General features: G+C 45.8%; 1 protein-coding gene across 1 annotated transcript in view; it reads right to left on the reverse strand.

The window, feature by feature from the left end:
* Positions 1-877: 877 nt before the first annotated feature.
* HCK (HCK proto-oncogene, Src family tyrosine kinase) overlaps positions 878-14,540 on the reverse strand; it is a 56,680-nt gene continuing 43,017 nt past the window's right edge. The window contains exons 3-12 of the mRNA XM_073682802.1: positions 9,456-9,486; positions 6,460-6,559; positions 6,014-6,112; positions 5,403-5,506; positions 4,987-5,136; positions 4,717-4,869; positions 2,921-3,180; positions 2,661-2,814; positions 2,449-2,580; positions 878-2,287 (exon numbers count right to left, since the gene is read on the reverse strand). Of these exons, the coding sequence (XP_073538903.1) occupies positions 2,085-2,287; positions 2,449-2,580; positions 2,661-2,814; positions 2,921-3,180; positions 4,717-4,869; positions 4,987-5,136; positions 5,403-5,506; positions 6,014-6,112; positions 6,460-6,559; positions 9,456-9,486 (1,386 nt within the window). The 3' untranslated portion in view covers positions 878-2,084. The remainder of the gene's footprint in view (positions 2,288-2,448; positions 2,581-2,660; positions 2,815-2,920; positions 3,181-4,716; positions 4,870-4,986; positions 5,137-5,402; positions 5,507-6,013; positions 6,113-6,459; positions 6,560-9,455; positions 9,487-14,540) is intronic.

Raw genomic sequence — 14,540 nt, forward strand, 5'->3', positions numbered from 1 at the left:
ATATAGCTGTATTATTTAGGCACTGTATGACAGTGTGCTAGCCATATAGCAGTAATGTAGGCACTGTATCACAGTGTGCTAGCCATATAGCAGTATTATGTAGGCACTGTATGATGGTGTGCTTGTCATATAGCAGTATTATGTAAGCACTGTATAATGGTGTGCTTGTCATATAGCAGTATTATATAGGCACTGTATGATGATGAGCTAGCCATATAGCAGTATTATTTAGGCATTGTATGACGGTGTGCTTGTCATATAGCAGTATTATATAGGCACTGTATGACGGTGTGCTAACCATATAACAGTATTAAGTAGGCACTACATGACAGTGTGCTAGCCATATAGCAACATTATGTATTCACCATACAGTATATGGGCACCATATAGTGCTATTATACTGGAACTGTACAACAGTATTACATTAAGATTGAACATTACTATCTGAGAACTGTATATCGTGCATCATAGTATAGGTGTACTATGTAGTTAACAAACAGCACCTTTACATGGACATTGACACTCTTACCTCTATAGTGGTATTATGTGGACACTGTATAGTTGTAATAATATAGGCACTGTATAGTGGCATTTATGGGCACTGTATAGCAGATTATGAGGTTGTTATGTTGCATTATTAAATGTTAATTGACACTCTTATGTGGACACAGCCAAGCTGTATTATGTGGCCACTGAATAACAGTAATATGTAGTTACTCTGTAGTCATAGTATTATGTGGACACAGTGCGGTGATATAACGTGAGCACTGTATAATGGTGTTATGTGGGCATGGTATAAGAGTATTACATGCTGACCTCAGTGTATACATGGCATTATTCTGGGACACACACAGACCAGCATGGACTCCACATGAGATGATCACACACTATGCACACTTGTGTATTATGTGCTGTATTCCCAGCAGTAGAGACAGATTAAGTGAATGTATAAAAAGAAACAATTAGATGACTGCGATATGAAAGTGCTATAAGCCTCGCTCAGTGAAAACAGTATATCTATAGAAAAAGGTGATAACACACAAATGGTTAAAAACACCAGTGCTCAGTGCTGAGCGACAGTCTCCCATATACAGTGTGCAAGATTCAGGAGTATTCGGCGCTGCCGAAATATCCAATGTACACAGCGGTGTAACAAAATTCCCATTGTACATAGTGCTGGTACAACGTCTCAGGTGTTTGCTCATAAGTATCCTATGTAACGCCTGCTGGTTCAGGGTCTCCGGTGTACACAGTGCTGGTTCAGGGGCTCCGGTGTACACAGTGCTAGTTCAGTCTCCATTGTACACAGTGCTGGCTCAATCTCCATTGTACACAGTGCTGGTTCGCAGTCTCCAGGGTTTGCTAACAGTCCACAGTTTGCACACTGGTTGTTCAGGGTATGCGGTGTACACAGTGCTAGTTCAGTCTCCATTGTACACAGTGGTGGTTCGCAGTCTCCAGTGTTTGCTCGGAGTCCACAGTCTGCACCCTGCTTGTTCAGGGTCTGCAGTGTACACAGTGCTGGCTCAGTCTGCAGGTGTACCCTCTCATGGATCAGTTTCAAATACATGGCACTGGTTCACTCACCAGTCTACATACAGCAGGCCCGATTTGCATGCACTTAATGTCGGTGGAAGGGCTCAGAGTCTATAATCACAACCCAATAAGACCAATGTATACAGTGCCGGTTAGCTTTGTGCCACCCGGCTTTTGGTGCCAGTACCGGCAGCGGTGGGCACACCACCAGCACAATACTAAATATAGTTTCTGCTCTAATATTATACAAATAGCTATAAAAGTCTCAAATTCTGGGTTTTTAATCTATAATTATAGATGTAACTGTTCACCGATCTTCTCTGTTAACGAATCAATTTGCAGATATTGATTGATCTGCCGCCATCCGATTGGTATAAATGTACATAAGGCAACGGTGTTAATAGATAATACCCCATAGAGGGCGGGCAGCAATTATAGCCCAATTATTAGCATCTGTAACAGTATATTGCGCCACTGATGGTTTGCAATGATGTGGTTGGGTGACAGATTTGGACAGTCAGTGGCAAATGGGCACAACCCGGCACTCCTTACGGCTGCTGCTGGTACTGGCTTTCCGTGGCAGTGAAGAAATCCTCCAGGACTCCTTGCAAATATTCAAAGGTTGGTCGCTGCTCTGAGTTTTGCTGCCAGCACTGCAGCATGATGCCGTACAGCTCCTGAGGGCAGTTGGCTGGGCATGGCATGCGATACCCGCGCTCCAGAGCGGTAATTACTTCCAGATTGGACATTCCTGGAAGAAAAGAAAATAACTTGTAATCAATTCGGAAGGACATGTCCTGCCATTGGCACTTCTCATGTCCGTCCGTGGGACATACTTTTCTGTGATTCCTTATTTTATTTGGTTCAGCCCACAAAATGCCCACTTCTGCCTGCAAAACATGATGCTCTCACCTGGATACGGGGTCCTTCCATATGTGATAATTTCCGTCATTAAGATGCCAAATGACCAGACGTCAGATTTGATGGTGAAGGAGCCGTAGTTTGCTGCCTCGGGAGCCGTCCATTTAATGGGAAATTTGGCACCTAAAATATTAATAGCATATCTGTCCAGATGCCACCTGACTTTACCAGCCACAGCTTGTCCCCATTATTCTGATAGTTACCCTCCCGTGCTGTATACTCGCTGTCCTCGATCACTCGAGCTAACCCGAAGTCTGCGATTTTACATGCCAAAGATGCGGACACCAGGCAGTTTGCTGCTCTCAGATCCCGGTGGATGTAATTCTTCTGTTCAATGAACCACATGCCCTCCGCAATCTACAGGCGTAAAAAGCAAAAAAAGTTTAAAAAAAAAAACCTATAAGACACAATAGGCCGTGATCTGGGAGGTGACCCCAATACTGTCCGACTCTGTGACCCTCACCTGGGCAGAAAAGTCGATAAGCTGCGGCAGTGACAGGCAATTCCCTTCCTGGCTCTTGAGGAAGTCCAGAAGGCTGCCCTTCTCCATATACTCAGTGATGATGTATATGGGCTCCTCCTGGGTTACGACGGCATTAAGACGAACAAGGCGGTCATGCTGCAAGGTCTTCATAAGGTTGGCTTCTTCCAAAAAGGCCTCAGGAGACATGCTGCCCGGCTTCATGGTCTTCACTGCCACCTGTGTGTGCCCATTGTATGTTGCTGTGGGTAAGAGATGGCACAAAGGTGAGTGTACAATAATCCCCAGGGAGTGTATCTAAGCCTTCATGTATCATACAGTCTGCTCAGATTAGTATCTAATGTATGATACTGTCTGAAGACCTGAGACATCTAAGCTTATTGTGTGATACCGTCTGCTCGGCTGCTGTATCGAAACCTATCATGTGTGTACTGTCTGCTGAGTTGGTGTATCTAATGCTATAATTTGCGATATGAATATCTACTGAGCCACTGTATCTAAGTCTATTGTGTGTTATAACATCTCCTAAGTTGATGAATCTAAGCCTATCATGTATGATATCAGCTGCATATCTAAGTCTATCTTGTGATTTTGGCTGCCAAGCCACTGTATCCAAGTCTATTGTGTGGTTATGGGTGCAAAGCTACTGTATCCAAATCTGTTGTGTGATTATGGGTGCAAAGCCACTGTATCCAAGTCTATTGTGTGGTTATGGGTGCAAAGCTACTGTATCCAAGTCTATTGTGTGGTTATGGGTGCAAAGCCACTATATCCAAGTCTATTGTGTGGTTATGGGTGCAAAGCTACTGTATCCAAATCTGTTGTGTGATTATGGGTGCAAAGCTACTGTATCCAAGTCTATTGTGTGGTTATGGGTGCAAAGCCACTGTATCCAAGTCTATTGTGTGGTTATGGGTGCAAAGCCACTGTATCCAAGTCTATTGTGTGATTATGGGTGCAAAGCCACTGTATCCAAGTCTGTTGTGTGGTTATGGGTGCAAAGCCACTGTATCCAAGTCTATTGTGTGGTTATGGGTGCAAAGCTACTGTATCCAAATCTGTTGTGTGATTATGGGTGCAAAGCTACTGTATCCAAGTCTATTGTGTGGTTATGGGTGCAAAGCTACTGTATCCAAGTCTATTGTGTGGTTATGGGTGCAAAGCCACTGTATCCAAGTCTATTGTGTGGTTATGGGTGCAAAGCCACTGTATCCAAGTCTATTGTGTGGTTATGGGTGCAAAGCCACTGTATCCAAGTCTATTGTGTGGTTATGGGTGCAAAGCCACTGTATCCAAGTCTGTTGTGTGATTATGGGTGCAAAGCCACTGTATCCAAGTCTATTGTGTGGTTATGGGTGCAAAGCTACTGTATCCAAGTCTATTGTGTGGTTATGGGTGCAAAGCCACTGTATCCAAGTCTATTGTGTGGTTATGGGTGCAAAGCCACTGTATCCAAGTCTGTTGTGTGGTTATGGGTGCAAAGCCACTGTATCTAAGTCTATTGTGTGGTTATGGGTGCAAAGCCACTGTATCCAAGTCTGTTGTGTGGTTATGGGTGCCAAAGAACTGTATCCAAGTCTATTGTGTATCTATGGGTGCCAAACCACTGTATCTAAGTCTATAATGTGTCCTACTGTCTGCTAAGTTGTAAAATCTAAGCCTATCATGTGTGATATGAGCTGCTTTATCTAAGTTTATCATATCTGTCTGCTAAAATGGGGAATCCAAGCCAATCATGTATGATACTGTATCTCAGCATTTTTATGCTGAGCACGTACCCAACCAAACATCTCCAAACTGTCCGGCTCCAAGCTTCTTCTCCAGCTTCAGCGATTCCCTCGGGACCTCCCAGGCGTCCTTCTCCCATGGTTTCTGTGGACAAGCCGACTTACAAGGCTTGGTGAGATACTGGCACAAGCCGTCCATATTACCTGAGAAGGTAAATCAGACATAAATCCTAAAGCTACCGCCACCTGACTTACAAATGATTCCTCCTGAATATAAATCTATTCTTTTTTCCCCCCAATTTTAACCATGGCCCATCTTACTTTTATAGTAGCTGACCAGCTCCTGCAGAGAGCTGAAAGTTTTGCGAGGAGAGACGTAGAAACCTCCATTATCCAGAGTACGGATCTTGTAATGCTTCACCATGTTCCCAGACTGAGAGTTGTAGTCCCTGACCGAAAGTGAGTAACAACCTGAAAAAATATCAGTAGGCGACGTCAGACATGATATGAACCAGTAGGTGGCAGCAGAGAGATGTTAAAGCCTGTAGCAAGTGAATAGATCAAGTGCAGCAGCTTTGGATGTGACTGGAGTATTGAACATCACTTTATAGACCAGCACCACCCTGGTTCACTCCATATAGTTTGGTCTCATGGATCTGCCCTTCTTCTCCCCAAATTTCATACTTATGAAACCCAATAGTTTTGTAGATTGACATCAGGAACCCTATAAGGCGCACCTTTCATGGTCTCACTGTCCCGAATCATGAATGCTCCGGCCTGGTTCTCGGAGGACAGCAGCTGCCGCTCAGCTTCCTTCCTACCAACGCTCTTAAAATACCATCTGCGGAAATAAAACAAAGAATTCTCTGCTAAATGGAAACTTGAAGATTTGCTCAAATTCAAGGCTTGTTGACACTTTCATATTGCTGTGAAATTCCAAATCTGCTATTTCTAAGACCAGTGAGATATTACAAACTGTTTTTAGGGTAATGTGTAACAATTCTTTGCTGACTCATTTCATAATATATTTTTATAGCCGTGTTAGTACCTCATAGATCTCAAAGAAATACATTATAAAATTCTGTCTACCTATAGCCACCACTAGGGGGAGCTCACTGCATACTGGATTCAATAATAAATATGTATGCACTGAGCTCATGAGCTCCCCCTACTGAAAACTACCCGCACCCAGATTTTTATAGCCTTACTAGGCGATTTGGAGCTTTATGTAAGAAAAGCTGTGGTTGCTATAAAAATATATGATGAACTGATTCAATGCAGTCTGCTTTATGGGACAACTGGTGGACCCGTTTACTTATTTCAGACATGTATTTAAAGGGACACTCACTCTTCAGACTCCAAGGAATTAACCCGTCCCACATAATTGCTGGGGATATAACCTTCTTGTCCTGTAATGGTCAGACGGGCTTTCCACCATTCTCCAGACCTAGAACAAGAAAAAAAAGTTGTAACGAACTGTCCTATGTATTGACAGGTTGAAGGGGAAATAATATATCTAGGTTACAGGGAAGCTATGGTAAAAAGGGAACAGAGTTTTGCACTGTAATAATTTCTAGAAGCGCTGATCTTCCTGTGGTGAGAGAGAATTATTCTAGCATTGGGCACCACAAGCAGGGGGCGACGACCCTTGTTCTCCTGTCTGGGGCGCTGTTCTGCACTTTGCAGTCAGGTGGGGACACAGCAGCTCAGAGAACCTCTTACATCTATATTAAGCCTGTGGCTGTGAACCCTAGATATAAGTACATAGTGAACCTGTAATATTCTACTACTTACTCCTCAAGAAGCTGTAAAGTATCTCCTTTCTGAAATGTCAGATCATCCGGGTGCACGCCATCATAATCATACAAAGCCACGAGGATGACGGGATCATCGCCTGTGAGGAAACACACGCGTCAATATCCCCGCACCATAGAGCAATGTGATACTGTCTGCTGAGCTGTGTATCTAAGCCTATAGTGTCAGCTGAGCTGCGCTATCTAAGTCTATCATCTGTGATACCATCTACTCAGCTGTGTATCTAAGCCTATCATGTGTGATACCATCTACTCAACTGTGTATCTAAGCCTATCATGTGTGATACCGTCTACCCAGCTGGATATCTAAGCCTATCATGTGTGATACCATCTACTCAACTGTGTATCTAAGCCTATAATGTGTGATACCATCTACTCAGCTGTGTATCTAAGCATATCATGTGTGATACCATCTACTCAGCAGTGTATCTAAGCCTATCATGTGTGATACCATCTACTCAGCTGTGTATCTAAGCATATCATGTGTGATACCATCTACTCAGCTGTGTATCTAAGCCTATCATGTGTGATACCATCTACTCAACTGTGTATCTAAGCCTATCATGTGTGATACCGTCTACCCAGCTGGATATCTAAGCCTATCATGTGTGATACCATCTACTCAACTGTGTATCTAAGCCTATAATGTGTGATACCATCTACTCAGCTGTGTATCTAAGCATATCATGTGTGATACCATCTACTCAGCAGTGTATCTAAGCCTATCATGTGTGATACCATCTACTCAGCTGTGTATCTAAGCCCATCATGTGTAATAGTGTGTAATAGTCACAGCTGAGGTGCCGTATCTAAGCCTATCATGTCTAACACTGACAGCCGAGCTGCTGTATCTAAACATATAACGTGATACTGTCTGTTTACACACGTGGTCAAAATTGTTGGTACGTTTAATGAAAGAAAAACCCACAATGGTCACAGAAATAACTTGAATCTGACAAAAGTAATAATAAATTAAAAATCTATGAAAATGAACAAATGAAAGTCAGACATTGCTTTTCTGCTTCACAGAATTTAAAAAAAAATTAAACTCATGAAATAGGCCTGGACAGAAATGATGGTACTCAGCTTAATATTTTGTTGAACAACCTTTTGAGGCAATCACTGCAATCAAACGATTCCTGTAACTGCCAATGAGACTTCTGCACCTCTCCACAGGTATTTTGGCCCACTCCTCATGAGCAAACTGCTCCAGTTGTCTCGTGTTTGAAGGTTGCCTTTTCCAGACGGCATGTTTCAGCTCTCTCCAAAGATGCTCAATAGGATTTAGGTCAGGGCTCATAGAAGGCCACTTCAGAATAGTCCATTGTTTTCCTCTTAGCCATTCAGGGTGTTTTTAGCTGTGTGTTTTGGATCAGAACAAAGTAGAGCCTCCTCCATGTTTCACAGTAGGGACAGTGTTCTTTTCTTGATATGCTTCAGATTTCCATCTGTGAACATAGAGCTGATGTGCCTTGCCAAAAACTTCCATTTTTGTCTCATCTGTCCACAGGACATTCTCCCAGAAGCTTTGTGGCTTGTCAACATGTAGTTTGGCAAATTCCAGTCTGGCTTTTTTATGATTTTTTTCAACAATGGTGTTCTCCTTGGTCGTCTCCCATGAAGTCCACTTTGGATCAAACAATGACAGATGGTGCGATCTGACACTGATGTTCCTTGAGCTTGAAGTTCACCTTTAATCTCTTTAGAAGTTTTCCTGGGCTCTTTTGTTACCATTCGTATTATCCGTCTCTTTGATTTGTCATTAATTTTCCTCCTGCGGCCAGGGAGGTTGGCTACAGTCCCATGGATCTTAAATTTCTGAATAATATGAGCAACTGTAGTCACAGGAACATCAAGCTGCTTGGAGATGGTCTTATAACCTTTACCTTTAACATACTTGTCTATAATTTTCTTTCTAATCTCCTGAGACAACTCTTTCCTTTGCTTCTTCTGGCCTATGTTGAGTGTGGTACACACCATGTCACCAAACAGCACAGTGAGTATCTGTAGCCCTATATACAGGCCCACTGACTGATTACAAGATTGTAGACCCCTGTGATGCTAATTAGTGGACACAACTTGATTTAACATGTCCCTTTTGTCACATTATTTTCAGGGGTACCATCATTTCTGTCCAGGCCGATTTCATGAGTTTCATTTTTTTTTTTTATTCTGTGGACGCAGGGTTGAAAAGCAATGTCTGACTTTCATTTGTTCATTTTCATAGAGTTTTCATTTATTATTACTTTTGTCAGATTCAAGTTATTTCTGTGACCATTGTTGGTTTTTCTTTCATTAAACGAGGGGTACCAACAATTTTGACCACATGTGTACCTGTGTATCTAAGTCTATTACATGTGATACGGTCTTCTGGCCCACTGTATCTAAGCCTATCATGTGTGATACTGTCTGCTGAGCTACGTATTTAAAGCCATCACGTGTAACATTGATAGCTGAGCTACAGTATCAAAGCCAATCACTTGTGATACTGTCTGCTAAACCAATGTATCTAAGCTTATCACATAAAATAATGACAGCTGAGCCGATGTATCTAAGCATAACATCTGTGATATGGTCGCCTGTTTTGCTGAATCTAAGTATATATAAGCCTAGTAAGTCTGATACTATATGCTGAACTGCTGGATCTAATCTATTGTGTGATACTGTCTGCTGGGATGGTGTATTCAAGGCTAACACATGTGATATTGTCTGCTTAGCTGTGTATCTAAGCCTATCGTGTGTGATACTGTCTTCTCAGCTGTGTATCTAAGCTTATCATGTGTGATACCGTCTTCTCAGTTGGGTATCTAATGATACCGTCTACTCAGCTGTATATCTAAGCCTATCATGTGGGATACTACCTGCTACTACATTCCCCATCATGTAATGTTTCTGAGTTGCTGACTGTGGCCGTGATGCGACCTCCCCACTGTCCTCCTCTCCCACTCCCGACCAGTCCTGGTGGCGGTCACTTACCTCCAGCTCCAGAGCCTTCTTTTGGTTTCTTCTGTAAAATAATCAATATCACACATAAGAATGACTATCTGGACATGTGATCATACAAGCACAATCACAACAGAAGGGGTTAAATTAAAGGTAATATCCAGGATTAGAAAAACATGCCTCTTTTTTTCCAAAAATAGCGCAACCCCTATTTACAGGTTTTGTGTGGTATTGCAGCTTTTGCACCACTCACTTGAATAAAGCTGAGCTGCAATACCAGACACAACCCATAGATGGGGGTGGCGCTGTTCTTAGAGAAAAGCGGGTATAGTTTTTTTTTTAAATTCTAGACAACCCCTTTAAGAGTTTATAAAAGTCAAACTGACAAGCGTTGTTGTAATTGCTGTTTTTACACTTTCAGCCCATTTGTCACCTCCCTTTCCCCACACACCAATGAGAAGGGGTTCTGATACCAGCATTTTATTATGTAGCTGTTATTTAAGCAATTCCCTGGTATAATCATTAACAGTAAATTGGGGGTGGGGTAGGGTAGGGGGGGTGTTTCCACTTTAAGATGTAGAGACCATTTACATAACATTTTGGGGAAGTGTCAGCTCTTCCGTTCACGCCAAGGATGAAGCAATTGGGGTTTATTGCATTTGCTTCCTATGTATTTGATGCAATCTCGCAAAGATGAAGTTTTGCACATTCGCCTGTAATTAGGGAACTTCCGAAACTTTTCTTCAATTTACCAGCAGACCATTAAATAAAATCTCCACTTTTTGCAAGATAAGAATATTTTGCAAATAGTTCATGAAGAATGAGGAACCGGACTCGTCATGTATAGAAATAACGACTTCTATAGAAGCGATCGTCATTGTGATGGTTCTTGAGACTTTAGCATTTTTGTCAAGAAAGAAAGAATTGTGCGGTGTTAGGGAAGTGCTAGAACAACTAGACAGGGGATTAAGGTTATAACACACAGACCTTTTATTGTTTAATACGCTTTCTAACACCACAACGCGTTTCGACAGAAGCTATCTTCCTCTGCATCAGGGAAAGTCCTACTGAGACTTATGCATTTTTGTGGCTCCTAATGAAGACTTTCCAGGTATTCGTTCTGAAAGGATCATGACAGCCGCTCCTTCAGCTATAAGGAAATGTCAGGCTGTCAGATGTGCTGTCTCTTCAATGTGATTGTGAATACATATGTTCCAGGTGGCAATTCTATAAACCAGATGACAGCGGCTCTTTCTGCCCTTAGGAATGAAGCCCCGTCCAGTTATATATACCCCTTGCAAATTTATAATTTCCATCTATTGATTTTAGATAATACATGACAGCCGCTCCTTCTGCCTTTAAACGTTAGAGAAGCAGTGAGATCTTCCCCTCCTAAATATGACTGTCAGCAGCCCTCCGCCATTCATGAAACCTCCTGAGAATAAATTCATTCTAACTGCTTATTCCAGTATGGCAGCAACTTCTACCAGGAATAGAGAGGCTGTCAAGTGTACACTCCACAAACCACTGGACATCAGTACTGGGACACTGTGATGAAAGCCGGCCGGTGGGTGCAGCTCTCTGGCGCCCCCTTACCTCTCAGGTCAGTCAAGGTACTGCACCTAGAGAAAGTAGTGCCAGGTAGCTGCAACCAGCGCAGGGAACACGGTAGTGTGTTATCCCTTCAACGTCACTACACAGCACAACTCGCTAGCGCCCTCTTAGCCTCAGGTCAGTCAAGGAACTGCACCTAGGATAAGCGGTCGCCAGGGAGACTGTCCTGTAACCTACTGGGTATCGGGGCCCTCTGTAGTGAGGGCGGTATATATATCTTCCTTGGCCGCGCCAGGAATATATATATCTGAACCTCCGACCGTCACTACCAGCCTTCCCCAATCCCCAGTTGGTATGCTGCCACCAGTCCCTATTTTAGATATACGCCCAGTCCGTGAATGGGCCTATATCGGGTCAGGAACCAACCCTGGGTAGCGTTTTTGGCTTGAGCCGAGCTCACACGGACGTGCGTTCGTTATGCAGAATAAAAGGCAGGCCCACAATTACTTGAGGTAATTGATTATAATAATACACTAGATACACGATATACCACTAAATATACACAGGTATAAGGTCAGGCTAAACTATACAACAATGGAATACAACACACAGAATCACCACAGCATATCAGTTACCGGTTTCTTGATTTTCTTGTGACGCAGGGAGAGGATTCTGCGGTCGCAGGCACGGTTCTTTGTTACAGGCTGAGGCCTACCACCGCATGGTCAAACTGCTCCTCCCCTTGGTGGCCTCAGCTGGTGCTCAGATGTTCAGCACACCACTCTTGGGTCAAGACTGACTTGTCTCTTGTCTGTCCTGCTATCTTACCTGCCCTGTCCCGCCCACTGCTGGTGAGGTCAGCTGACTCAGTCTCCACCCTCAGGTCTAACTTCGATCAGAAGCCCAAATTCTATGGAACCCAATAACTTCTTCTGGGATGGTCTCATGATACCCCCAGGGGTTCCCATGGATTCGGGCCGCCGTAACCGACCTTTTGATATCAATTATGATACCATACGGTCCTCAGGAATGGCTCCGCGCTATATCTTGGCTTCCAGAGCACGTACAAACGTCTACCGCGGAGGCTTGTGTGCGCAATGGCTCCGGGACGCCGTGATATTTTTTTATTGGCCCATCCCACGCAACATGCGTGTACTATTCATGTTTCTATATCTTATGCCTCCATGCTTGTGACAGACAAAGAAACTAGTCCTATGGGACAAATGGTCAGGTACAGATAGACGAAGCACCCCCCCCTGCTGGCTGTGTTTCCTCTCGAAGTCTTTGAAGCTCCTAGCATTCAAGTGTTAAGTAGGCTTCTTATCTTACAGGAGCCTGGATGGGGGGAAACTATCTAGTTGACGTTTTAACAGAAGGTCCCAAGGGTGGGGGCTGCTGAAGTGTGGCCATCCCTGGATATGATTTATCATTACCAAGATGGCGGCTACAGGTTCATCACACCTCCCCCTATACGAGGGCGCGAGGGGGTAGCACATTCCTGTGTTCCCCCGTGCGTCCTTCTGCACCCTCCCCTTGCCGGGATAACCCGTCAGCGTTACCGTGGTCACGGCCTCTTCTGTGGCGAATGGAGAAGTGGTACTGCTGGAGAGCGAGGCTCCAGCGTAGCAACCTGCCATTCGACCCAGAGACCGTGTGTAACCAGCTGAGGGGGTTGTGGTCCGTCTCCACGGTGAAATGGCTCCCGTACAAGTAGGGCTGCAGACGCTGCAGGGCCCATACAATTGCCAGGCATTCTTTTTCCACCGTGGAGTAAGCCACCTCCCGGGGCAGTAGCTTCCTGCTCAGGTACAAGACAGGATGTTCCTGGCCTGTCGTGTTGACCTGACTTAGCACAGCACCGAGGCCAAAGTCACTGGCGTCGGTCTGTACCACAAACGGCCGGTCGAAGTCGGCAGCTTGCAGTACAGGGGAGCTACTTAGGGCGGCCTTGAGTGCCCCGAAAGCTGTCTCGCAGGCGACTGTCCAGTCGACTGCGACGGGCAGCTTCTTCTTGGTGAGGTCCGTCAGGGGCTTGGCCAGGGTGCTATAGTGTGGGACGAACCTCCTATAGTACCCGGCGGTCCCCAAGAAGGACATCACCTGCTTTTTGGTCCTAGGAGTGGGCCAGGATGCGATGGCATCCACTTTCCCCGGTTCTGGCTTCAGAACCCCCCCGCCTACCCGGTGACCCAGGTAGAGGACCTCACTCATGCCCAGCTGGCACTTTTCCGGCTTGATGGTCAAGCCTGCCCGGTGGATCCGACCGAGCACCTGCCGCAGGTGCTCTAGGTGATCCTCCCAAGTGGGACTGAAGACTGCAATATCGTCCAAGTACGCAGCCGCGTACCCTTCAAGTCCCTCAAGCAGCGTATTGACCATCCGCTGAAAAGTGGCAGGGGCATTCTTCATGCCGAATGGCATCACTGTGGACTCGTACAGTCCAAAAGGGGTGATAAAGGCAGAGCGTTCCCTTGCCGCGGGGGTCAGAGGAATCTGCCAGTACCCCCGGCTCAGATCCATGATGGTCAGGTACTTAGCCCCGGCCATCCGATCGAGCAGGTCATCGATGCGTGGTATGGGGAACGCATCGGTGGCCGTTACAGCGTTGAGCCCCCGGTAGTCCACGCAGAACCGTGTAGTTCGGTCCTTCTTTGGTACGAGGACTACAGGCGAGGCCCACGCGCTGCTGGATGCCTGGATCACCCCCAGCTTCAGCATCTCGTCTATCTCTTGGCGCATGTTTCCCTGCACCTCGAAAGAGACCCGATATGCTGAACGCCGGATCGGCGGGTGATCGCCAGTGTCCACGTCGTGGACAGCCATCTCAGTCCTTCCGGGCAGGCTGCTGAACAGCCCCCGGAAGGGGTGCAGGGTGGTCCCCAGCTGGGACCGTTGGTCCTCCGTGAGCTGGTGGCCAACCCCCACATCCGCGATGGACCCACCCGCCTTGGCTTGGGTGAGCAGATCCAGGAGGGTTTCTACCTCTCCTTCCTCGGGAAGGTTGCACACTGGGTGGGCAGTCGCTTCCCGCTCATGATGAGCCTTCATCATGTTCACGTGGAAGGCCTTCCTCCTTCCACGGGCGTGATCCAGGGTGACCAGATAGGTGCCGGCGTTGAGTTTCTGGTGCACGAAGTAGGGACCTTCCCAGGCTGCCTGAAGCTTGTTCTGTGGTACGGGGACCAGTACCCACACCTTTTGACCCACCTGGTAGGTCCTCTCACAAGCATTCTGGTCGTACCACCGCTTCTGGTCGGCCTGGGCCTGGGCCATATTGTCCTGCACCAGCTTTGCCAAGGCCATCATCCTGTCCCGGTGGCGCACGACATACTCGATGACCGACACCTCGGGGGTGGCCAAATCCCCTTCCCATGCTTCCTTCACCAGAGCCAGGGGGCCCCGTACCCGTCGCCCGTACAGGAGCTCAAAGGGGGAGAACCCCGTTGAGGCCTGCGGAACCTCCCGGTAAGCAAATAGGAGGTGTGGGAGGTAACGCTCCCAGTCTCTCCCGTGGGAGTCGACCAACATCTTAAGCATCTGCTTTAAGGTGCCATTGAACCGCTC

Source organism: Phyllobates terribilis, unplaced genomic scaffold (genome assembly GCF_046119375.1).
Source record: "Phyllobates terribilis strain yellow unplaced genomic scaffold, ASM4611937v1 Scaffold_5__5_contigs__length_657084704, whole genome shotgun sequence".
In the NCBI taxonomy this organism is placed as follows: domain Eukaryota; kingdom Metazoa; phylum Chordata; class Amphibia; order Anura; family Dendrobatidae; genus Phyllobates; species Phyllobates terribilis.